Source organism: Muntiacus reevesi, chromosome 22, assembly GCF_963930625.1.
Source record: "Muntiacus reevesi chromosome 22, mMunRee1.1, whole genome shotgun sequence".
In the NCBI taxonomy this organism is placed as follows: domain Eukaryota; kingdom Metazoa; phylum Chordata; class Mammalia; order Artiodactyla; family Cervidae; genus Muntiacus; species Muntiacus reevesi.
Genome location: NC_089270.1, coordinates 30,144,335 through 30,170,335, shown reverse-complemented (window position 1 = coordinate 30,170,335; position 26,001 = coordinate 30,144,335). Strand labels below are relative to the sequence as shown.

At 38.1% G+C, this 26,001-nt stretch overlaps 2 protein-coding genes across 3 annotated transcripts in view; both read right to left on the bottom strand.

Moving 5' to 3' along the window:
* LOC136152894 (sulfotransferase 1E1) overlaps nt 1-7,852 on the bottom strand; it is a 113,096-nt gene extending 105,244 nt beyond the window's left edge. Inside the window, exons 1-2 of one of the 2 annotated variants that reach the window (XM_065914412.1) lie at nt 7,826-7,852; nt 2,796-2,880 (exon numbers count right to left, since the gene is read on the bottom strand). The gene's annotated coding sequence lies outside the window, so the exon portion shown is untranslated. Of the gene's footprint in view, nt 1-2,736; nt 2,881-7,825 lie in introns of those variants that run through there. The other variant, XM_065914410.1, reaches the window with a different exon arrangement.
* On the bottom strand, nt 1,247-25,657 carry CSN2 (casein beta). The gene is made up of 12 exons (XM_065914124.1): nt 25,565-25,657; nt 23,480-23,542; nt 22,708-22,731; nt 22,574-22,600; nt 20,925-20,948; nt 20,791-20,832; nt 18,965-19,462; nt 11,680-11,782; nt 8,471-8,578; nt 7,826-7,899; nt 2,737-2,880; nt 1,247-1,312 (listed from the first exon to the last, which is right to left on the bottom strand). The coding sequence occupies exons 1-12, from the start codon at nt 25,655-25,657 to the stop codon at nt 1,247-1,249; spliced, it is 1,266 nt and encodes a 421-aa protein (XP_065770196.1).
* Between the last annotated feature and the right edge of the window lie 344 nt (nt 25,658-26,001).

Here is a 26,001-nt window from a genome sequence, read left to right as displayed (position 1 = left end):
GCCAAGAATGCCCAACCTTCTATAATTTGTGGTTGTGTCTTAAAATTGCATCACTCCAATTCCTCCTTATCTTCACACGACTCTCTCTTCTCTGTATATCTCTGTTCAAATCTCCCTTGTCTTATAAGAACCACAGTCATTGGATTTAGGTCCACTCTAATCCAGTATGGGTCTCCCCTAGTGGCTCTGTGGTAAAGAAATCTGCGTACCAATGCAGCAGATACAGGTTTGATCCCTAGGTTGAGAAGATTCCTTGGAGAAGGAAATGGCCACCCACTCCAATATTCTTGCCTGGGAAATCCCATGAACAGGGGAGGCTGGCAGTACAGTGCATGGGGCTGCAAAAGAGTTGGACACCACTTAGCAACTAAGAAACAGCCACTAATCCAGTATGACCTTATCTTAAATTGATTACATTTAAATACCCTGTGTCCTAATAAGCTCACATTCACAGATATCAGGGCTTAGCTGCCAGGAGCCATCACACAAGATCCCACCCATGACAAGGTCATGAGGAGAAGGCCTGACAAGCAAGGCAGGTCAGGACTTCAGGGATTTCAAATAGCTGCCCTGGCACTCACCTTGAAGATGATCTCTGTCTTTCTGATGCTTGCTGTGTCTTTGCTCTTAACGTGCTGAGGTTGTGCAGTGGAAACTATTGTTAATATAGTTAAAGATTTAGAAAAATAAGAGTCTAGTCCTAGTGTGGAAACAATAAGAAAATTGTTAACTTTAACTAGGAGTGCTAAACAGGGGCTGCCTCACTGGAGCTGCAGAGTCTTTGTCTGGTAAATCTTTTAGATAAATTTGACTGACAACTTCTGCAAAACAACTGACCTTTGTGTTACCAGGATTGAATTTCTACTATATTGCAACCTGCTGTGCCATGACACTGCAACTTCTCTGTTTTCTGTTAAAGGCAAAATGGAACATTAAACAATAGGTTACGGAAAACAGCTTTGCATTCACCTAGGTCATAAAATGTCGATAGGCCCCATGGCCAGAAGATAATGTACAAGACTCTCAAAAACAAAGAAGCATGCAGAAAACACCCTGGTTTCGTGAGGGCAAGCTGATGTAATGTTAAACTATCTTCCCCTTAAAAATGTACTAACTTAAAATATAAAGGCTATGGTAAAAAGAAAAAAAAAAATAAAGCATTGCCAGACCCTGGTGCACACCCCCAGTCTGGTCTCTCTCTCTCTCTCTCTCTCTCTCTCTCTCTCTCTCTCTCTCTCTCTCTCTCTCACCGACGCCGTTCACCCTGAGGGTACCCTTGGATCCTGCTGAGGCTGGACCCTGGCAAGTGACACTACGAACAGGAACCCAAAGGTAAATCTCTCATTGTTCAGTTTTCATGACAGCTAGGACTCCACTTTCCCATGGGGATGGTCTTGATCCCTGTCCCCTATACAATGTCATGAACCTCTGTCCATAGTTCATCAGGCTCTCTGTCTATCAGATCTAGTCCCTTAAATCTATTTCTCACTTCCACTGTATAGTCATAAGGGATTTAATTTAGGTCATACCTGAATGGTCTACTGGTTTTCCTTACTTTCTTCAGTTTAAGTCTGAATTTGGCAATAAAGAGTTCATTATCTGAGCCACAGTCAGCTCCTGGTCTTGTTTTTTCTGACTGGATAGCGCTTCTCCATCTTTGGCTGCAAAGAATACAATCATTCTGATTTCGGGATTGACCATCTGGTGATGTCCATGTGTAGAGTCTTCTCTTGTGTTGTTGGAAGAGGGTGTTTGCTATGACCAGTGCATTCTCTTGACAAAACTCTATTAGCCTTTGCCCTGCTTCATTCCGTACTCCAAGGCCAAATTTCCCTGTTACTCCAGGGGTTTCTTAACTTCCTACTTTTGCATTCCAGTCCCCTATAATGAAAAGGACATCTTTTTTGGGTGTTCTAAAAGATCTTGTAGAGCTTCATAGAACCGTTAAACTTCAGCTTCTTCAGCATTACTGGCTGGGGCATAGGCGTGGATTACTGTAATATTGAATGGTTTGCCTTGGAAATAAACAGAGATCATTCTGTCGTTTTTGAGATTGCATTCAACTACTGCATTTCAGACTCTTTTGTTGACTATGATGGCTACTCTATTTCTTCTAAGGGATTCCTGCCCACAGTAGTAGATATAATGGTCATTTGAGTTAAATTCACCCATTCCAGTCCATTTTAGTTCACTGATTCCTAGAAGGTCGACATTCACTCTTGCCGTCTCCTGTTTGACCACTTCCAATTTGTCTTGATTCATGGACCTAACATTCCAGGTTCTTATGCAATATTGCTGTTTGCAGCATCGGACCTTGCTTCTATCACCAGTCACATCCACAACTGGGTATTGTTTTTGCTTTGGCTCCATCCCTTCATTCTTTCTGGAGTTATTTCTCTACTGATCTCCAATAGCATATTTGGCACCTACCGACCTGGGGAGTTCCTCTTTCTGTATCCTATCATTTTGCCTTTTTATACTCTTCACGGGGTTCTCAAGGCAAGAATACTAAAGTGGTTTAACATTCCTTTCTCCAGTGGACCGCATTCTGTCAGACCTCTCCACCATGACCCAACCGTCTTGGGTGGCCCCACACGGCATGGCTTATTTTCATTGAGTTAGACAAGGCTGTGGTCCTGTGATCAGATTGTCTAGTTTTCTATGATTATGGTATTAGTGTGTCTGCCCTCTGATGCCCTCTCGCAACATCTACCGTCTTACTTGGGTTTCTGTTACCTTGGACGTGGGGTATCTCTTCACAGCTGCTCCAGCAAAGCGTAGCCGCTGCTCCTTACATTGGACAAGGGGTTTCTTCTCACAGCCACCCCTCCTGACCTTGAACGTACAGTAGCTCCTCTCAGCCCTCCTGCGCACAAATAGCTGTGAAGAGAAGAGAAGCAAAAATCTAAGGAGAAAAGGAAAAATTCCCATTTGAATGCAGAGTGCCAGAGAATAGCCAGGAGAGATAAAAAAGCCTTCCTCAGCAATCAGTGCAAAGAAATAGAGGAAAACAATAGAATGGGAAAGACTAGAGATCTCTTCAAGAAAATTAGAGATATCAAGGGAACATTTCATGCAAAGATGGGTTCTATAAAGGACAGAAATGGTATGGACCTAACAGAAGCAGAAGATATTAAGAAGAGGTGGTAAGAATACACAGAAGAACTGTACAAAAAAGATCTTCACGACCCAGATAATCACAATGGTGTGATCACTCACCTAGAGCCAGACATCCTGGAATGTGAAGTCAAGTGGGCCTTAGAAAGCATCACTATGAACAAAGCTAGTGAATGTGATAGAATTCCAGTTGAGCTATTTCAAATCCTGAAAGATGATGCTGTGAAAGTGCTGCACAAATATGCCAGCAAATTTGGAAAACTCACAGTGGCCACAGGACTGGAAAAGGTCAGTTTTCATTCCAATCCCTAAGAAAGGCAATGTCAAAGAATGCTCAAACTACCGCACAATTGCACTGATCTCACATGCTAGTAAAGTAAGCTCAAAATTCTCCAAGCCAGGCCTCAGCAATACGTGAACCATGAGCTTCCATATGTTCAAGCTGGTTTCAGAAAAGGCAGAGGAACCAGAGATCAAACTGCCAACATCCGCTGGATCATCAAAAAAGCAAGAGAGTTCCAGAAAAACATCTATTTCTGCTTTATTGACTACATCAAGACTTCCACTGTGTGGATCACAAAAATCTGTGTGAAGATTCTGATGGGAATACCAGACCACCTGACCTGCCTCTTGAGAAACCTGTATGCAGGTCAGCAAGCAACAGTTAGAACTGGGCATGGAACAACAGACTGGTTCCAAATAGGAAAAAGAGTATGTCAAGAATGTATATTGTCACCCTGCTTATTTAACTTATGTGCAGAATACATCATGAGAAACACTGGACTGGAAGAAGCACAAGCTGGAATCAAGATTGCCAGGAGAAATATCAATAACCTCAGATATGCAGATGACACCGCCCTTATGGCAGAGAGTGAAGAGGAACTAAAAAGCCTCTTGATGAAAGTGAAAGAGGAGAGTGAAAAAGTTGGCTTAAAGCTCAACATTCAGAAAACTAATATCATGACATCTGGTCCCATCATCTCATGGGAAATAGATGGGGAGAGAGTGGAAATAGTGTCAGACTTCATTTTGGGGGGCTCCAAACTCATTGCAGATGGTGATTGCAGCCATGAAATGAAAAGATGCTTACTCCTTGGAAGGAAAGTTATGACCAACCTAGATAGCATATTAAAAACCAGAGACATTACTTTGCCAACAAAGGTCCGTTTGGTCAAGGCTATGGTTTTTCCAATGGTCATGTATGGATGTGAGAGTTGGACTGTGAAGAAAGCTGAGCGCTGAAGAATTGATGCTTTTGAACTGTGGTGTTGGAGAAGACTCTTGAGAGTCCCTTGGACTGCAAAGAGATCCAACTAGTCCATCCTAAAGGAGATCAGTCCTGGGTGTTCATTGGAAGGACTGATGCTGAAGCTTAAACTCCAATACTTTGGCCACCTCATGTGAAGAGTTGACTCATTGGAAAAGACCCTGATGCTGGGAGGGATTGGGGGCAGGAGGAGAAGGGGACAACAGAGGATGAGATGGCTGGATGGCATCACCGACTTGATGGGCATGAGTTTGAGTAAACTCCGGGAGTTGGTGATGGACAGGGAGTCCTGTTGTGTGTGATTCATGGGGTCGCAAAGAGTCGGACACGACTGAGCGACTGAACTGAACTGAACTGAACTGAGGACCCCACTAGGCGCTGCAGGACCCCCTGCATAAGAAAGGTAGGGTAAGCAAGGTGGGTAGGTTTCAGGTTCCTTCTTTTCTAAGATTAAAATCCTCTCCTTTTTCTTCTTCTAATTGCTAACAAAAATGGATAACAGTGAGTCAAAAGAAAGGCAGCTTTTTATTAGAGTCATAATGTAACTCCTTAACCACAGAGGAATTAAAATTAAAAAGACCAGTGTTCTGTCCTTTTTTACGTTTGTCCAAGAGCAATGTCCTTGATTTCCAGAAGAGAGCAGTTCTCCTGGGTTTCCTTACCCTCCTGCCCTCCACCCGGTGCCCTTCCCAAAGAAGTCTCTTGCTCTGTCAGCACATGTGTCTCCTCGGACAATTCATTTCCGAGTGTTAGACAAGAGCCCAGTTCGGGCCCTGGAAGGGGTCCCCCTTCCTGCAACAAATGGCGACTCTGGTGGGGACTCTTCTTCGCTGAGACTGACATCCTGACCACCCGGGGTACTCAGAGGCCAGCTTGCCTGCCAATGGACCAGACCCAGCGGCCGCGACTGGGACACTTCTGTCCCTGGTCTCCTCCTGATGAGGAGAGCTGGCCAGAGTGCCCCGACCGGTAAGGAACAAGAGACTTTATTGACCTCTCTCCCTTTCCCTCTCTCTTTCCTCTCCTTAGCCCTTCCTATCCTTCCCGTTTTTCTAGTCCCCCGGTCCTGGAAGGAATCTGAAAAGCCTTTAAAAATTTTATTTATTTCAACTTTTTTTATAAACAAGTAAATTTTATATTGTAATATCTAATTCATGACCAAGCTTAGAAAATGAAACTAGATCTTGCACTGTGTCTGTCTAAATATGTCTTAGTATGTCTTTGTTTCTGGGTAATATTTTTTAGGTTAATTTGTAAATGAGCTCTATTTAATTGACTTAAAGAAAGGTAAGCTCTTACAAATCAAATAATTCTAAGTTAAACAATAAATTCCAGGTTCAGGCGAACTGGGAAATATTCAGTACTAAATACCTGATATTAATGTTTGTTTGTTGACCTATCTAATATAGACATGTCTTAGAGTAATTAACATCAAGTAAAATATTTTCATTGCACCTAGGTTTAATATAAGTTAAATATTATATCTGTTGCAAGTTTGTCAACAAGGAAATTACCTCAAATGAAGAAATTTCTTAAAAAAAATGTAAATGAGATATGAGTTTGTATATAAACTCTATTAAAAATAATTATTCTTTGAGAATATCTGTCTACAACAATCTCTCCAGATTGGAGTAACTTAAATTTCTAAGGGTTGTGCTAAACTAAATATTGAAAGTCTATTAAATAATTAGGTCATTCCAAATAAAATTTTAAAACATTTACTACTAAACACTGATTTCCTTTTATAGAAAAACTAAGAGATTTGAGACTACAAATGAATAATATTTGATGCCATCCTGAGATGTTTGCTAAATTTTTTTTTTAGACATTATCACTGGTATTTATGTTCATCAATCTATAGAATGCTAATATAAAAGTCAATTCTTGGTTGCTTAAGGAAAGTAAGATGTGTGTGTTCAGCCTAGAAGGTATGAAGAATGAAGATACATTTTATGAAGAAAAAAGAAGTAAATCTGACTTACAGTTGGCTGTTCCAGGATGGGAGAACAAATGGGTACAAAAAGTGATAAAAAGGTTTTATGAAAACTGGCCCCCAAGGGAAGAATTTTGTGTATAAATAAAAGTTTTCTTGAGATGTTAAACTGCCTTTGATAACAGATTTTAAGTTTCTTTACCTCTAAAGTGATCTGTTCTATGTTTACCTTTAAAATCTTCTTTTTTACTTTGGCTAAGTAAATATATTATTTCACAGTGATCTATATGATTCTACCTGACAGAGTACTATAAACGCTTTTGATATTTATTGACAAAACTACCTAAATAGCTTGACTTCTAGCTGAATTTGGGTTGCTTCACAGGGCCCCTGTGACATCCCAAAGAGCTATTAAACTACCTGAGTTCACTTGACATGTTAAATTGCATGGGAAATATTGTTGGAGGAGTGATAAATCTTCTCAAGTTACATTGTATGGTTGATGTTACTTATATAGATATCCTAAAAATTATGTAAAATTCATAAAAATCTGGTATGTCCTGGTAAAACGCTGTCAGTTACCATTTTAGTTATCATGTTAAAGTGTTACAAGTCACAGCAATGAGCAGGCGACTTTGTTAATTAAAATTTAATTAGATTTTAAACATGCCTTGTATGGTTTCGCTCTCATGCCTTTAGAAAAAAGTACTGCTAGTTCTTCAAGATCCTAATGTCCTTAAAACATGGCACCAGTCTACTCCTAAATCAGGAAATTAAAAATGGGTGAACAATAGCTGAAAATCAAAGAGTTGGGGCTATAGAAAATCCAAGACGGCCGCTTGACTTTTCCCAGTTCCCTGACAAACCTCATTTTTATTTGATGGGTTAAAGCTTCCCCTGGCTACAGGGTTAATGTATCCATAATTAAAAAAAAAAAAAAAAAAATCACCGAATATTAAGTTTTGTAAATTGTTAAACTAAGTTTATAGCTTTTTAATTAAGGTCTAGTGTTTACTAAGACTCGCTTCTGAGATAGTTCCTTGTTATGTTACATTGCTAAAATATTTAATTAAGTTATTTAAAAAGACACTCTAAGTTTGTTTCTAAAGCTTATCTCAGTAATCTATCTTTGGATGAAGATCAGATGCCTCATGACCTGCAACCAGGACGTCCTGTGCGGGCAACTCAACAAGCCTCCATACCCACATGGGGGCAAATTAAGACACTCTGTCATCAAGCACAGGAGATAGCATCCCCACAGGGATCTCCGTCCTCCCCTGAAAGAGTCTTTATTGCCATTCTTGCTTTACTTTCTTGTCAGAACTCTCCGGCAGAATACTCAGAAGCTCGCGACTGAGATCCATCTGGCTGTCTTAAAAAACAAAAAAGGGGGAAATGCTGGGAGCCAGCACATGAGATCCCACCCATGACAAGGTCATGAGGAGAAGGCCTGACAAGCAAGGCAGGTCAGGACTTCAGGGATTTCAAATAGCTGCCCTGGCACTCACCTTGAAGATGATCTCTGTCTTTCTGATGCTTGCTGTGTCTTTGCTCTTAACGTGCTGAGGTTGTGCAGTGGAAACTATTGTTAATATAGTTAAAGATTTAGAAAAATAAGAGTCTAGCCCTAGTGTGGAAACAATAAGGAAATTGTTAACTTTAACTAGGAGTGCTAAACAGGGGCTGCCTCACTGGAGCTGCAGAGTCTTTGTCTGGTAAATCTTTTAGATAAATTTGACTGACAACTTCTGCAAAACAACTGACCTTTGTGTTACCAGGATTGAATTTCTACTATATTGCAACCTGCTGTGCCATGACACTGCAACTTCTCTGTTTTCTGTTAAAGGCAAAATGGAACATTAAACAATAGGTTACGGAAAACAGCTTTGCATTCACCTAGGTCATAAAATGTCGATAGGCCCCATGGCCAGAAGATAATGTACAAGACTCTCAAAAACAAAGAAGCATGCAGAAAACACCCTGGTTTCGTGAGGGCAAGCTGATGTAATGTTAAACTATCTTCCCCTTAAAAATGTACTAACTTAAAATATAAAGGCTATGGTAAAAAGAAAAAAAAATAAAGCATTGTCAGGCCCTGCTGCACACCCCCAGTCTGGTCTCTCTCTCCCTCTTTCTCTCTCTCTCTCTCTTACCGACGCCGTTCACCCTGAGGGTACCCCTGGATCCTGCTGAGGCTGGACCCTGGCACTTAGCATTTGAACATATATTTTGAGGGGAAAGATTTCCACCCACTATAGTCACTGATAGAGAAAATTCAACATTTTTCATGATATAGTTAGATTGGGTTTCATAGACTCTCAAAGACTCAGGTGTTTCTTCAATCCAATTAGTCATAATTAAAAAGAAAATACATTCTTGTCATGTTAAAATACTTATTTAAATTCAATTATTAACTTTGTTACAATATTTTATAGTGTGTTTTTATAATGCATGCTAAGTTGCCTCTATGGTGTCTGACTCCTTATCACCTTATGGAATGTAGCCTGCCAGACTCCTCTGACTGTGGGCTTCTCTAGGCAAGAATACTGGAGTGGATTGCCATGCCCACCCTCAGGGGATCTTCCTGATCCTGGTATCAAACCCAGATCTCCTGCATTGCAGGCAGATTCTTTACCAGTGAGCCACCAGGAATGTCCCATATGTATATAATAAATATCTATAAATGTCTATATATTTGGCTGCCGATGCAAACAACTGACTCATTGGAAAGACCCTGATTTTGGGAAAGCTTGAAGACAGAAAGAAAAGGGCAAAGAGGATGAGCTGGTTGGATGACATCACCAATTCAACAAACATGAAACTTCAGGAGATGGTGAGGGACAGGGCAGTCTGGTGTGCCGCAGTCCATGAGGTCACTAAGAGTCAGACATAACTTGGTGACTGAAACACACACACAAAATTATGTCTATAGCTTCAGCTTCTATTTAGATTGCTGGTTTGCTGAAATTTGTTTGGAAGCAATTATGGATTATGCGATTACATGCACTCTATGTAAATGGAGGTAAGAAAAGATGAAAGCAATGCAAGAACAACTTCACTACAAGTTGAAGATTAATCAGCAGATATGCTTCATCAACACAGAAGAGTTTTCCAGAATGGCTGTGCATACAGTGGGTCAATCTCAGCTACTCTGGGCTTACTGTATGCATGTCTTCAGAATTACTGACACTTTATCAACACTATGACATTTAACAATTAAAAGTACATGATATCTGTAACCATATGCCTGTGAATTGCTACTAACAAGGATAGATCAGTCCATCAGCCTTATTTAGTAATAATTGCTTACGGTTTGCATAAGATTTCAGTGGAATCGAGGAATGAGGGAATAAATTGTGGTTTGGCATTCAATGGTGAAGACTAGTCATGTAACTAGTTATACCTGCATAATTAGTGTATTATAGGAGATCCTCACAGCAAATGTTTTTGAGCTTCCTGATATTAAGGTGATTTGCATTCCCTCTATTATGGTTTAAGACATGTCTTTCTGAATGCAGAGTTCCAAAGAATAGCAAGAAGAGATAAGAATGCCATATTCAGTTATCAGTGCAAAGAAATAGAGGAAAACAATAGATTAGGAAAGATTAGAGAGCTCTTCAAGAAAATTAGTGATACCAAGGGAATATTTCATGCAAAGATGGGCATAATAAAGGATAGAAAAAGTATGGACCTAAGAGAAGCAGAAGATATTAAGAAGAGGTGGTAAGAATACACAGAAGAACTATACTAAAAAGATCTTCACGACCCAGATAATCACGATGGTGTGATCACTCACCTTTAGCCAGACATCTTGGAATGTGAAGTCAAATGGGACTTAGGAAGCATCACTATGAACAAAGCTAGTGGATGTGATGGAATTCCAGGTGAGCTATTTCAAATCTCAAAAGATGATGCTGTGAAAGTGCTGCACTCAATATGTCAGTAAATTTGGAAAATTCAGCAGAGGCCACAAGAATGGAAAAGATCAGCTTTCAATCCAATCCCAAAGAAAGGCAATGCCAAAAAACGCTCAAACTCTGGCACAATTGCAATCATCTCACATGCTAGTAAAGTAATGCTCAAAATTCTCCAAGCCAGGTTTCAGCAATATGTGAACCATGAACTTCCAAGTGTTCAAGCTGGATTTAGAAAAGTCAGAGGAACAAGAGATCAAATTGCCAACAACTGCTGGATCATCAAAAAACAAGAGAGTTCCAGAAAAACATCTATTTCTGCTTTATTGACTATGCCAAAGCCTTTGACTGTGTGGATCACAATAAACTGTGGAAAATACTGAAAGAAATGGGAATACCAGACCACCTGACTTGTCTCTTGAGAAACCTGTACACAGGTCAGGAAGCAACAGTTAGAATGGGACATAGAACAACAGGTCGGTTCCAAAGAGGAAAAAGAGTATGTCAAGGCTGTATGTTGTCACCCTGCTTATTTAAGTTATATGAAGAGTACATCATGAGAAATGCTGGGCTGGATGAAGCACAAGTTGGAATCAAGAATGCTGGGAGAAAAGTCAACAACCTCAGATATGCAGATAACACTACCCTTAAGGCAGAAAGTGAAGAAATAAAGAGCCTCTTGATGAAAGTGAAGGAAGAGAGTGAATAAGCTGGCTTAAAACTCAGCATTCAAAAATGAAGATCATGGCATCCAGTTCCATCACTTCATGACAAATAAATGGAGAAACAATGCAAACAGTGATAGACTTTATTTTGGGGGGCTCCAAAATCACCACAGATGGTGACTGTAGCCATGAAATTAAAAGACACTTGCTCCTTGAAAGAAAAGCTATGACCAACATAGACAGCATATTAAAAAACAGAGACATTACTTTACAACAAAGGTCCATCTAGTCAAAGTCATGGTTTTTCCAGTAGTCACTTATGGATGTGAGAGATGTACTATAAGGAAAGTTGAGTGCCAAAGCATTGATGCTTTTGATCTGTGGTGTTGGAGAAGACTCTTGAGTCCCTTGAACTGCAAGGAGATCCAACCTGTCAATCCTAAAGGAAATCAGTCCTCAATATACATTGGAAGGACTGAGGCTGAAGCTGAAATTCCATTATTTGGCCACCTGATGTGAAGAACTGACTCATTGGAAAAGACCCTGATACTGGGAAAGATAGAAGGCAGGACGAGGAGGGGACAACAGAGGATGAGATGGTTGGATGGCATCACTAACTGAATGGACATGAGTCTGATCAAGCTCCAGGAGATGGCAAAGGACAGGGCTGCCTGGCATGCTGCAGTCCATGGTGTCGCAAAGAGTTGAACTCAACTGAGTGACTGAACAACAACAACCAAGCAGTAGCAGAATAAACAAAATTTGTCTCTGAGATCTCAGTACCTCTTTCTATGCATATCCTTCTCCTGTTATTGTACTTTGCCTTCTGCTTGTAATAAAGCTGTCCTGTTAGTAAAACCTGTTTGGGTCCTCTGAATTCTTTTAGCTATAAAAAAGGAAGGTGATTATTGTGCAATGTCCACCTCTGAGTAATACACAGAGAATAAAACAAGGGAGAAATTATCTGCAAGTGCTCTCTCATCTCCTGCTTCTCATTTTAAAAATTCTACCTCATTGGGGGCTAAAACTCCACATTTTATAGTAGCAACAACCAATTATTCCATATCTTCTTAGGAAACCATTTTTTATACTCTAGTATGTAATTACCTTCAAGCTCAAAAGCAAAGAAGTGATTCTGCATTGGGGACGGCCCAACCATGGAGAAGAGGAAGAAAGTAGGCCACATACTGTGCTTCCTCCATGGCTCAGTTGGTAAAGAATCTGCCTGCAATGCAGGAGACCTGGGTTTGACCCCTGGGTAGGGGAGATATCCTGGAGAAGGAAACGGTAACCCACTCCAGTATTCTTGTCTGTAAAATCCCATGGACAGAGGAGCCTGGCAGGCTACAGCCACAGGATAGCAAGAGTCGGACATGGATTAGCGACGAAACCACTGCCACCAGGCCACATGCTGAGTGCTCCCCAGGTGGCACTAGGGGTAAAGAACCCAGCTGCCAGTGCAGAGGACGTTAAGAGACACTGGTTCTATCCCTAGGTTGGGAACTGGGGAAGATCCCCTAGAGAGGGAAATGGCAACCCACTCCAGTATTCTGGCCTGGAAAAACCCATGAAAGAAGACTGGTGGGGTATAGTAACTGGGGTCACCAGAGTTAGACATGATTCAGCAACTAAACATCACCACATTAAAATGAATTACCACAAAATATTCATATTCCAGGCTAAGGGCAATAACAGCACTAGTATCTGAGAGAACTTTCTCACACTCCCTGTCAAGTTCTTCCTTCTCTCAGATAACCAGTAGTTTAGTTTACCTCATCAGATATTAACTACTCATTGATTCTAAATGATTCTGTTTATGGGGGGGCAGTAATACATGAACCATGAACTTCCAGATGTTCGAGGTGGTTTTAGAAAAGGCAGAGGAACCAGAGATCAAATTGCCAACATCCGCTGGATCATCAATAAAGCAAGAGAGTTCCAGAAAAACATCTATCTATTTCTGCTTTATTGACTATGCCAAAGCTTTCGATTGTGTGGAACACAATAAACTGTGGAAATTTCTGAAAGACATGGGCATACCAGACCACCTGACCTGCCTCTTGAGAAACCTGTAGTCAGGTCAGGAAAAAACAGTTAGAACTTGGCATGGAACAACAGACAGATTGCAAACAGGAAAAGGAATACGTCAAGGCTGTATACTGTCACCCTGCTTTAACTTATATGCAGAGTACATCATGAGAAAGACTGGGCTGGAAGAAGGACAAGCTGGAATCAAGATTGCCAGGAGAAATAGCAATAACCTCAGATATGCAGATGACACCACCCTTATGGCAGAAAGTGAAGAGAACTAAAGAGCCTCTTGATGAAAGTGAAAGAGAAGAGTGAAAGTTGGCTTAAAACTCAACATTCATAAAATTAAGATCACGACATCCGATCCCATCACTTCATGGTAAATGGATGGGGAAACAGTGGAAGCAGTGTCAGAGTTTATTTTGAGGGGCTCCAAAATCACTACAGATGGTGATTGCAGCCATGAAATTAAAAGATGATTACTCCTTGGAAGGAAAGTTATGACCAACCTAGATAGCATATTAAAAAGCAGAGACATTACTTTGCCAACAAATGTCCGTCTAGTCAAGGCTATGGTTTTTCACTGGTCATGTATCGATGTAAGAGTTGGACTGTGAAAGCTGAATGCTGAAGAATTGATGCTTTTGAACTGTGGTGTTGGAGAAGATTCTTGAGAGTCCCTTGGACTGCAAGGAGATCCAACCAGTCCATCCTAAAGGAGATCAGTCCTGGGTGTTCACTGGAAGGACTGATGCTGAAGCTGAAACTCCAATACTTTGGCCACCTCATGCGAAGAGTTGACTCATCGGAAAAGACCCTGAAGCTGGGAGGGATTGGGGGCAGGAGGAGAAGGGGACGACAGAAGATGAGATGGGTGGATGGCATCACCGACTTGATGGGCATGAGTTTGAGTAAACTCTGCGAGTTGGTGATGGACAGGGAGGCCTGGCGTGCTGTGATTCATGGGGTCGCAAAGAGTTGGACACGACTGAGTGACTGAATTGAACTGAACTAAATATTGCATTATATTTTGTGTCCATTTACTATCATTCAATATTATTTATAAAAAATTTATTCATGTTGTTTTCTGTGTCAGTAACTCATTCACATTAATTATAATATCTCATTGCATTGTATACCACAAATAATTTATACAAAATACTATTAATTCACATTTATGTTGATTTTAATTTGGAGCATCAACAATAACGTGGCTGAGACCCTTGGGTAAATGTTTTAGAGCATGTGTGTGTGTGTGTGTGTGTGTGTGTGTGTGTGTGTGTGTGTGTGTGTGCAAGGTCGCTTCCGACTCTTTGCAACCCTATGGACCATAGCCCGCTGGGCTTCTCTGTCCATTCTTGCCTTCTCCAGACAGGAACACTGGATTGGGTAACCATTCCCTTCTCCAGGAGGTCTTACAACCCAGGGATCTAACCCGGGTCTCCTGTATTACAGGTGAATTCTTTACTACTATAAAAATTTCTGTAAATATTAACATTTTTTTTAGCATTACTTTTTATTCCTTTGTTTGTTTTTGCAGACATTTTGTATTACATTTTGTATTACGTGACCTGTGAACTTCCAGATGTTCAAGCTGGTTTTAGGAAAAATAGAGGAACCAGAGGTCAAATTGCCAATATCCACTGGATCATCAAAAAAGCAAGAGAGTTCCAGAAAAACATCTACTTCTGCTTTATTGACTATGCCAAAGTCTTTGACTGTGTGGATCACAATAAACTGTGGAAAATTCTGAAAGAGATGGGAATACCAGAACACCTGACCTGCCTCTTAAGAAACCTATATACAGGTCAGGAAGCAACAGTTAGAACTGGACATGGAACAACAAACTGGTTCCAAATAGGAAAAGGAGTACGTCAAGGCTGTATGTTGTCACCCTGTTTATTTAACTTATATGCAGAGTACATCGTGAAAAATGCTGGGCTGGAAGAAGCGCAGGCTGGAATCAAGATTGCCGGGAGAAATGTCAATAACCTCAGATATGCAGATGACATCACCCTTATGGCAGAAAGTGAAGAAGACCTAAGGAGTCTCTTGATGAAAGTGAAAGAGGAGAGTGAAAAAGTTGGCTTAAAGCTCAACATTCAGAAAACTAAGATCATGGTATCCGGTCCCATCACCTCATGGCAAATAGATGGGGAAACTGTGGAAGCAGTGGCTGACTTTATTTTGGGGGGCTCCTAAATCACTGCAGATGGTGACTATAGCCATGAAATTAAAAGACACTTACTCCTTGGAAGTAAAGTTTAATAAGCTTTCTTTATTAAAAAGCAGAGACAGTACTTTGTCAACAAAGGTCCATCTATTCAAGGCTATGGTTTTTCCATAGGGAAAAGACTCTGATGCTGGGAAATATTGAGGGCAGGAGGAGAAGGGGACGACAGAGGATTAGATGGTTGGATGGCATCATCGACTCGATGGACATGAGTTTGAGTAAACTCTGGGAGTTGGTGATGGACAGGGAGGCCTGGCGTGCTGCTGTTCATGGGGTTACAAAGAGTTGGACCCAACTGAGCAACTGAACTGGACTGAACTGTATTACAGTTCTTTTCATTTCAGTCATTCTGATGGTTGTGTTATGATATTATTAGGCACCTTTAATTTGTATTTTTCTGAAGATTGATGATGTAGAGTACTTTTCATATTTTTACTGACAAGATAACTTCTTTTGTGAAGTCCCCATTCAGGTCTATTGCCTACAATATCAGTTGCCTTTGTTACTGAAATATGCTTAATTAAATTTTGAACAAGTTGTGGACTAGATTCAGACAAAAATTTATGATTGATCAGGCCAGGTTTGGGACATTAACTAGATACTCAGTGTGGAGATCAAGAATGCAGTTGAGTGCATGAGTTTGGGGTTCAGGAAACAAGTAAGTTTGGAGACATACAAGTGGAAGCTCTGGGGCTGAGAATGGAACTGAAGAACATCAGCCAAAGTAAGGCTAAAATCTAGGGTACTGCAACCCTTAAAGTTTTGGAAAAGGAGAAAATGCCAGAAGAGAGACTTCAAAGAAGTACCTAGTGAGTTAAGAGAAAAACCAAACCTTATCATGTTTAGGATACCAAATGAAATGAAGTGTAATATTTCAAAAATGAAGAAGTAGTCAACTCTACCTCACAGCACAGAGAGGTTGGGTAAAACGAACAGATTAGTAAAATAAAAGTTGTTGGTGATCTTCAAGAAAGCAGTTCCCATAGGGATAAAATTGGGATGGGAACAGGTTAAAGAGAGAATAACATGTGAAATAATGGACACAGCCATTTGGATACTCCTTTTACGATAGTTGTTATAGGATAACCTAAAGAGTCTGAGAAAGACTCTGATGCTGGTAAAGATTGAGGGCAGGAGGAGAAAGAAGGGCACAACAGATGATGAGATAGTTGGATACCATCACCGACTCAATCTACAGGAGTTTGAGCAAACTCCAGGAAAGAGCGAAAGCCTGGCATTCTGCAGTCCATGGGGTCACAAAGAGTTGGACGTGACTTAGTGACTGAGCAACAACAACCAAAAGAACTCTCAAAGATGGAATTTTTCTTTAAAGATAAGAAATATTGTGTCTAAGTACAGCTTCACTTGATCCTGAAGAGAGGAAAATATGGAGGATGCAGGAAAAATGAAATTAAACAAGTCATTGTGTGAACTGAAAGGAACTGAATCACATATAAAAATGTAGGATTTGACAGACAGATAATTCATGGCAATGAAATAATTACTCCACAGACAGAGACAATGGATATCAGAGCTTCACATAAGTTCTAGTCTCTTGGGCATTTATGGCTAAAATCACACAACTCGATCCCTTCTGATTCTAACACTAGCCCTTGCTGCCCTGGTGTCAGTGAAGTCAGAAATGAGATTCAAACAGAACACCTATCATGCACCATATAGTGCACTTTTCACATTAAAACTTCAATAAAACACCTTAAATTGATGTCTATAAATATAGAAATGGAATCTCTTAGAGACTAACTTACACAGCCCCACTTAGCTACCGCACTGCAGAGCTGTGATTCAGATATCACATTTGAGGGTTTTTGTTTGTTTGTTTTTGTTTTGTCTAGGATGACCATAAAATTTAACATCCGATGCTGGGTATTTTTGAGAGTGAAAGGAACAAGTGTAATTGTTTAACTTAGGTAACAGATAGAAACTAAGACTTTCTAAGGTCATATGCAGCATAGGCTCATCCTATCTTTTCCCTCTACTTTTTGATATCCTTTGGTATTCAATTCAAAGAATTCTATTCAATTTTAATTTTCCACAGCTATTTTTAACATCAAAGATAAATTAGTTAACAATAAAGAGACCAATTTCATTTTAAAAAATATAATAAAGACAGGAAAGCTTAAATATGCCTAAGGGTTAATTTATTGAAATGACTGGTTAGGAAATAGATTCTTAAAGAAATAATAATAAGAACAATTCCAGAAATTATTTTTATGCATATTTTGATATGTTCATGATATTTCCAAGTTAAAATTGAACTTTTATGCTAATGTTGACTTAAAATTTTGAAAATATATCATTTATGACTCAAATTCAAATTAAGATGAAAAAGCATAAAATAAATAAGGAATAAAGTTTCATTTTTTGTTCCATGTAGACTCATTTAAAAATTATCTTAGTAGCATGATGCAAGGATTGAAAAGTTGCCATATTTCCAGTTGCAGTCAATTCTGTGGAACAGAGAACAAATATAGATTTAGTTATATGTTATAACTCTATCTCACCCCATTTGTAATTTTGGTGTGACTTTTTCATAAAAGAAATACAAAAACACCATGCTGTGCCCTATTTTAAAGGTTATAAAAATTCCTCTAGGGCCAAATATCAACTCACTTGGAATCATTTTATTAAAATGTCTGCTGAATCATGTTCACAAAAGGATGTGTACCTTAAGAATATCAAAACTATATTCTATTCCTTTTTAAGTCCCATATCTGGACTCTGAGATTGTATTTTGACTCATGAACTAAAAGACAATATGTAAATTTTAAGTGAGATAAAATAATTGAAGCTCATAATGACTTGATTAGAAATGTGAATACAGTTGATCTTTAAAATAAGCTCTAAAAGGTTTACATAAAAGTAGATGAAATTATTTTCAGTTTTTTCTATAAATGATGACAATCAATAATAAGGATATAGATAACTGAAAGAAAACCAAATCTGTCAGCACCATATACATACAGTTTTGCATTATTTAAAATATAACAGATACATAATTTCAGGTCAGTAAATAATAGTCAATCATTGAGAATAAATTTATAATTAATCTTTAAGCTGGTATACTGATGGAAATTGCTACTATTGGGGCTTATCCAGGAAAATGAAATGTAAAAGATATTAACTATAAAAATGATCAGTCTGTCTCCAATCTCCTAAAGCTTACCAAAAGTGAGGAGGGGGCATTCACTTTGAAATCCTCTTAGACCTTAAAAATTAAAAAAATAATAATAATAAATGAATGAATTATACAATTATTGCCTTTTGGCAAGAAAATTTTCCCTAAGTATTGAAATCAGCATCTTAGTATTTTGCCCTCATATGCTCATATATCAAAAACAAGATGTGAAATGAGTCATGTGGTTGCATAAGGAAAACTTAAAAATTGCAGAAAATAGCGAACCTTCTTAGGTTTGTTATTCTTAGCCAAGTGAGATTATCAAATTCAATTCTGGCTTTATTGTACCTTAATCCCCTTCATCTAAGTTCTCAACAGACCAATTAAATCATAGTTCATGATATTATTTCTTCCCAATACTCAGTTCCTTCTACATAGAAAGAACAATTACATCAGAATCTCCATGGTTAAGCCTAGACATTGAGATCTGGTGGCGGAGGGAGGTGAAGGTTCTCCAGCTTATTCTATTTATAGCTAATGCTGAGAATCATTAACCTCAGCTATGCTTATTTTGGAACCATTCATTATTCATTTTTTGTAGGGCTCTTAATTACTCTAATATACAAACATCAGAAGTTAAACAGCACAGTTAGTAGATTTAGACTTACAATAATAGGGAAGGGTCCCGGGACAGGGCCAGGTACAGGCTCCTGGTACAGCAGAAAGGCCTGGATGGGCATCTCTCTCTGGGGATAGGGCACTGCTTTCTGGGGAACAGACAGAACTTTGGGCTGAGAGAGGGACAGCACGGACTGAGGAGGAAACATGACGGTTGGAGGAAGAGGCTGGGGAGTCTGGTGCATCCAAGGCTGCAGCACAGGCAGAGGAAGGTGCAGGTTTTCAACATCAGTGAGGGTCAGGCTCTGGCCTTCAGCAAAGGGCTCAACTGGATATTTAGGGAAGGGCATTTCTTTGTGCTTAGGAACCATAGTCTCCTTCACTTCGGAGACTCCCATTATTTCGGGCTGAAGGAAAGGCGGCACCACCATAGGGGTTTGAGGAAGAGGCAGGAAGTTTTGTGGGAGGCTGTAAGGGATGGGTCCAGTGAAGGGATAGACTAGAGGCTGTGTCTGGGCAAAGGGGTGGATTTTATCCTGGAGTTCAGCCTAGAAAGAAGGAAAAAAACTGTGAGTCCATAATCCAGTTATAATTGTTATTCATGATGAATTATCCTCCTCTTTTTAAAACATGACTCAGTGAAGAGAGAGAAAGAAAATCTTCCATTTGGTTTGGTTAAGAAATTGTTTGGGGTCATATGAAGACTAATGAGTAAAATGCTCACTGAAGGATTTCTCGTTAAGCCACTTCCTTCACAGGTGAAATCAGAGAGTCAAGTGAAATCAGTGTTTGGAGACTTCAGCACTTATTCTGCCTCTTCCTGAGTTGCCTGCAGAGTGGTAGCTATATGCTTTGGATAATAGTCCAAACTGATTTCATATAACAAAGGAAGATCTATCTTAAAAAGAGTTAAAAAGTTACTCTGAGGTTTAGTTTTGTTTGTTTTAACGAAAACTAAGTCTTAATATGTATTTTTTTAATTCAAGGAGTTCCTTAACAATAGCCAACTTTTAACACTACTTCTCTTGGTAGAAGGTGGTAACCTTGAGTCTTTAAAGGCATTAATTTGTAAATTCATTTTGATTTAGAAAATATTTGGCCTAAGTGCCAAACAATCAAACTTCAATTCTAAAACAGGAGAGCTTAAATATCACAATTAGATAAATATGTTACCACAAGAGTAATTTGATGAAATAATTTTATGTTGTCCCCAAATCCTTATTTTTAAGCTAGCTCTGCTATTTAATAACTATGTGGTATGGTCACACATTTGCTTACTCAATTGTTCTGTACCTCACTTCTCTCATCTGGGTAATGGAAATACTTTTTAGAACTGCACACATTCATAAATGTGAGTATAAAAGCTATTGAATGTAATATAAAACCATTGAATATTCACTGTGTGCCAGCTCATCAACTCTGGGTAATTATGAATATTCTCAATTTGCAGATGAAGATATTGATGTACAGAGAAATGTGGAGCCAAGGTGATACAGCTGATGAGTCATCAAATGAGGATTAGTGCTACACTGTCACCCTACTGTCTTCCATCAGCCTATCCATCATTAGAATCAGGGGATCACAGTCCCTAGTCCGGAAATGTTCCTACTAATATGCAGTTATTAAAACCAGGTATACCATTAGTAAAATGAATATATCAATAGTTATTCTTAGGTGTTTATTCTATACTCTGAAATTTGATTATATGTTTAAAAATGTGTTTATATCTTTAAAATATTTTCACTTTGTCAAAGTTTTCATTTCTTACACTGACATTTATATTACCATTCTTTAGACTGAACATAATTATTATAAATCTTTTTATGTGTTATGTTTCATAATACTTTTCAAAATATACTCATAATGAACAAGTTACCTCTGTTTGCTGCTGTCCCTCACTTTGCAACTTCTCAATTTTCTGCCAAAAACAAATCACACATAAAGAAATGCTGTTTATAAAAATCAAACATGAAATTTTTAAAAATGTGCATTTAAATATGAAGGTTTTACCTTAGTGATGTGTGTAATAGATTCCTTTGGAAAAATAAAAATAAAATCAGGTTTAGCTTTAAAGAAAAATTCTTATTTGTCAACATAAATCAGAAAATGAAGACATTTAATAGGCTAATATGGACAACTCGTTTGATAATATCATTATTTTATGGCTGAAAGTTTATGATCCACTATTCCGAATAAAGGTGTTGTATAAAAAGAAAGATGATGTAGTCAACAAAAAGAAGATTAGAGAGCATAGTACCAAAAGAGGCATTTAACAGATGCTAATTGGGATTCCCAGGTGGCGCTAGTGGTAAAGAACCAGCCTGCCAATGCAGGAGACATAAAAGATGCAGGTTCAATTCCTAGGCCAGGAAGTCCCCTGCAGGAGGAGATGACAACCCACTCCAGTATTCTTGCCTGGAGAATCCCATAGACAGAGGAACCTGGCAGGTTACAGTCCATAGGGTCATACAGAGTTGGACAGGGCTGCAGCAACTTTGCATGCATACATGTCTCTCAATCACCCTGTTCTCTCCTTAGGACAACAAATGATCTCTAATATTTTCATCTGGTTCTAAAAGCATAATAGTCATTGAAAATATATAATAATAATCACTAATGCACTTGTTCATCATTCTTAGTTCCCCGGTTATGTTTAGGCTTCTAATGAATTATAAGAAATACATACGCTCCTATAAGGATCTTATGACCTTTGTGAAGAGACAAAGTATATTGATGCACTATTTAACCAACAGCTGATGACAGACCCAAAAAGAGTGATGTAGGGTTATTATCTACCTCACTCTACCAGTCAGATTTGGGACTACACTCATTCTCACTGCCTCCTATTTACTAGGTTGCTGGTATAATAATAAAATATGTCCATTTGCACGTCTGCCCACACGTTACAAAGGGCATCCCTCTTTCCAGTTCCTACTGCAGCTCCTAGTCAAAGTCTGAAACAGGAAGTGTTCAACGAATGCCAAAACGTGGAAGGAGGTTACCATAGAGAGTTCAAGAGAGAAAAGAGGACTGTTCAGCTCATTAAGGAAAAAAAGCAGGGCACAGTGACATAATTTCAGATAGCAAACCCATTTAGAAATTACTAGGATATTAAACCTTCTAGACATTTATTCCTTTAAAATATCTACAGTGAAAATTGACCAGAGTTACTGGTCAGTACGTAGCCACATTGGCTTAAAAAACACTAGAGTGGGTAGCCTATCCCTTCTGCAGATCCTCCTGACCTAGGAATCAAACCAGGGTCTCCTCCATTGCAGGTAGATTCTTTACCAACTGAGCTATTAGGGAAGACTTAGCTGCCTTGCTGCTGATGCTGCTAAGTCACTTCAGTCGTGTCCGACTCTGTGCGACCCCATAGACGGCAGCCCACCAGGATCCCCATCCCTGGGATTCTCCAGGCAAGAACACTGGAGTGGGTTGCCATTTCCTTCTCCGATGCATGAAAGTGAAAAGTGAATGTGAAGACACTCCGTCGTGTCCCACTCTTTGCGACCCCATGGACTGCAGCCCACCAGGCTCCTCCGTCCATGGAATTTTCCAGGCAAGGAGTGGGTTGCCATTAATGTAACACAAAAAGATAATACAGTGTTTTATTGTTCTAAATTTGGGAAATTGCCTCTCAATGAACACTATCTTACCTCACTGCTTGAAATGCTTTCCACAATCTGTAAAGGAAAAATAAAAATTAACAATTAGCTGAGTCTTCTAGATTATCAGACTGTTACTATTTTACAGTTAAATTAATTTTTTTCTTTGTATAAAAATATCTTACCTCACCGGATACATTGAGTTCTTCCTTCAAAAGAGAAAAAAAAAAAAGAAAAACTTTAGTTCCCACAGTCAACTCATTATTAAATATTTTTCCTACCTAATTTTTACCTGCTTTATTCAGAGCTATCTATTTCACAAATCTGAAGAATAAAAATGTTATACATCTTTTGAGAGTCTTTTAAATTTAGTAACTTTCATTGGTATATTTTTGTTTTACCTTAATGAAAAGTTTTTATGGGTAACAGAAGAAAGAGTTATTTTAATTTTTACTGAACTCTTTTTATTATAATTATGAACATATTTATTATTGTTGTCTGATATGTCATCCTCTGGAGTATCATCCTGTGTTGAACAGATACAGGTAAATCTAGCACCCTACAGTAAGACATACAAATATTTCATCACTGTAATAAGATATATTTATCTAGATTGTATATGCATGCAATTGTATTTGTGCAATATTGCTCATTTTTTGTTCTTATGTGTGTTCCTTCTTGTTGGTCTGTTGCTTATTGCTTTTTATTTTCTTTTCTTTTAGGGATTGATGTTACAGATGGTACAATACTATAGAAAGCATTTTACCCAGAGTTGTGGTCCTATAGGATACTGTTGAGATAGCTGATGAATGTAAATTACTTTCTTACCATTAAAAAAATAAAATAAAATCTGAGATTGTGCATTATTTATACATTTACAATGTTGGTAATGCAATTTTCTACACATAGGCAGACAGTACTAGTCTTATTTATTTCAACATTTTTTTCTGTATTTACCTCTCTTGCAAGGGCCAGAGCCACCAGGCAGGCAAGGATGAGGACCTTCATGGCTCTCAACTCCTGTGAATGGGAAGATGAGGAAACAGTGTATTACTCGTCAGTCTAATATATTTTCTTATGTTTGTAGAATTACTTTCCTTTAAAAGGAACCAAAGATAGTGTATATAATAAAAATGTCCAAGACTCCATGCTTCCAGGGGAGCGCAGGTTAGATCTCTGGTCAGGGAACCAAGATCCTGCAAATCTCGTGAAGAAAACAAAAAGCCCTGGATTTTAGAAAAAATATTAATAGACATTTTATCATATGGCCAAGGTTAAAATTTACTATAACTCCTTAATCTTACATTTCAAGTTAATGTTTCACTGCCAGCCATTCAGATGTTTTCAGCTAACAGCCTGTTTCCTACTTCACTCTTTTTCATCACATTCACAGTACTTATGAGTGTTTTTTGGAAAGACAGAAAAGAAGTTACAAATATTTACAGAAAAATTAAATGGTTGATTCACTTATTAAAAAAATATGTATTTAGTAATTTTTATTGCCAGATATTGCTTAGATTCTGGGATTAGAGCAGTAGACAAAATATTAAGGTTTCAGTTCTCTTGGAGACTCAGTTTTATTGAGGGGCATCTGATCAAATAAAATGTATATGAAGAAGGTCATACTTTATTTTTATCTTTTCTCTACTAAACTAAGTGATTTTCATGAATGTTTGTCTTATTTATATCTTTTATTTCCAGTAAGACTTCTGTTTCATTTTAGCATTTCCTCTATTTGTTCCACTGATCCAGATGTTTTCTTGGACTGATTGAATTGTTTCTTCTCTACTCAGTCTTCATCCCCACATGCCTAATGTCATCTTTCCTTTGTCCCACATAATTTTAGAGACCATACACTATGCTTATTTTCTCTACATAGAACTATGTACTTATCTCTTGGTGATTTACCAGGGTATCAGTTTCTCTTGCCCAGTCCCCACTTTAGATTACTTTTCCTTGGAGTATAAAATAAAATACCTTATTGTTTTTGACCAAAATGTATTAAATGATTTGTTTTGTTGCATTTTTATGAGTTCTTGAAAAAAAATGTTCATGCCACCAACATCCCTTGACACACATCTTCAATCCCAGATTTTCAAACTAAATTAAGAAATTTTTCCTATATTTTTCTAATGGATGCTAATTCTTAATTTTTTTCCTTTATCCAAGATATCTATAAACTTCTAAATAAATTTTTATTGTCAAGACCAAAAAAGAGTATAATATTCAGAGTTCATTACATGTAGGGAGGATATTATTAAATTTTGTTTATTTTATAATTAGCATTTTATATACTAATTTTTAAGGCATTTCATTACTGACTACTATACTTTGAGCTATAATTTCTGTCAGGCCACATTTTTCATTGTTTTTGTTGCCTGGTACTATCTGTCCAACCTAGATTTTTTTTTTTACAAAGTAAAATACTTTCTCTTTAATTTACTTATGTATTTCATGTATCTATTTTAATATTTTTGAAATATTGTAAGCTAAATGATAAAGTGGAAATTTGGATGTTCTAAGCAATTTTGATAAATATACTCTTCTTTTACAAATGCCATTTATAAACATTTCAAATAGCACATGTATCCTAACAACCGTCTTTATCTCTTGACTAAATATGCTACCTCTATAACCTTTTCATTGGTAGAGCTTTCTCAGTAAAACTTATTCAAATCCCCATAGTATAAATTAAATGTGCTTGCCTTTATGGCTGAGGTAGGTTTAATCAAATTGAAAATATTTAATTCAAGAAAAGATCTTTTAATACAGCCTGTTAATTAGTCTTGTGCTAAAGAAAATAGAAACCACTGTTACTACATCTTATTAGATTCCTAAAACATGTGCAGTCACTATAATTTTTGTCAAATCTTTATAGTCACTTCTATTTTTTAACATATTTGCTGAAAATACTGTAAACCTTATCTTAAACACCCTTATTTTTAAGATCTATTTTAAGCAATTATATTCTTTCTACATTTTAACCTAGTCTGAAACAAAGATGAGTAGCAGATTCACTGAAATTATATCTGAGATTCTTACCTCTTTTCCAAAGTAGAGGACAAGAAGTGAAGGAGGACCTGAATGGATAATGATCTGATTTTCTGGCTGCTTATATATAGTATTTAATGGCATGCTAATTTTGTGGTTTGAAATAAAACCAATAGTGAATTTAAATTCCTAGAAATCTGCGTGATTAGAAAATGAATTCTTCCTATTTTCCTGTCCCCAGAAGTTCTGGGGAACATTTTAAAGGGAATAATTCACAATGTGATAAAGGAAATGAAATTGTCCAGTAGCTACAGACCTTGGCTGGGACACACGGAAGTTTTGGCCCAGTCCCCAAATGATTGTAACCGCAATAAAGTCTCTTTAGCATCTGGTGGGTTTCTGACACCTTGGGGTAAATTCTAAGACACACCAGCAATACACAGACCACACAAAGAACACAATTTCATGCTCACCTGAATAGTTGTTAG

Excerpts from the sequence above, each read along its gene's own strand:
- CSN2 (XM_065914124.1), bottom strand. The coding sequence starts at position 25,657 with ATGCCATTAAATACTATATATAAGCAGCCAGAAAATCAGATCATTATC. Across the intron at positions 22,601-22,707 it reads AACTCAATGTATCCGGTGAG|ATTGTGGAAAGCATTTCAAG; the intron begins GTAAGATATTTT and ends TTTCCTTTACAG. Across the intron at positions 8,579-11,679 it reads AAGGATATGCATAGAAAGAG|TGACTATAGTGGGTGGAAAT; the intron begins GTACTGAGATCT and ends TTTCTCTATCAG.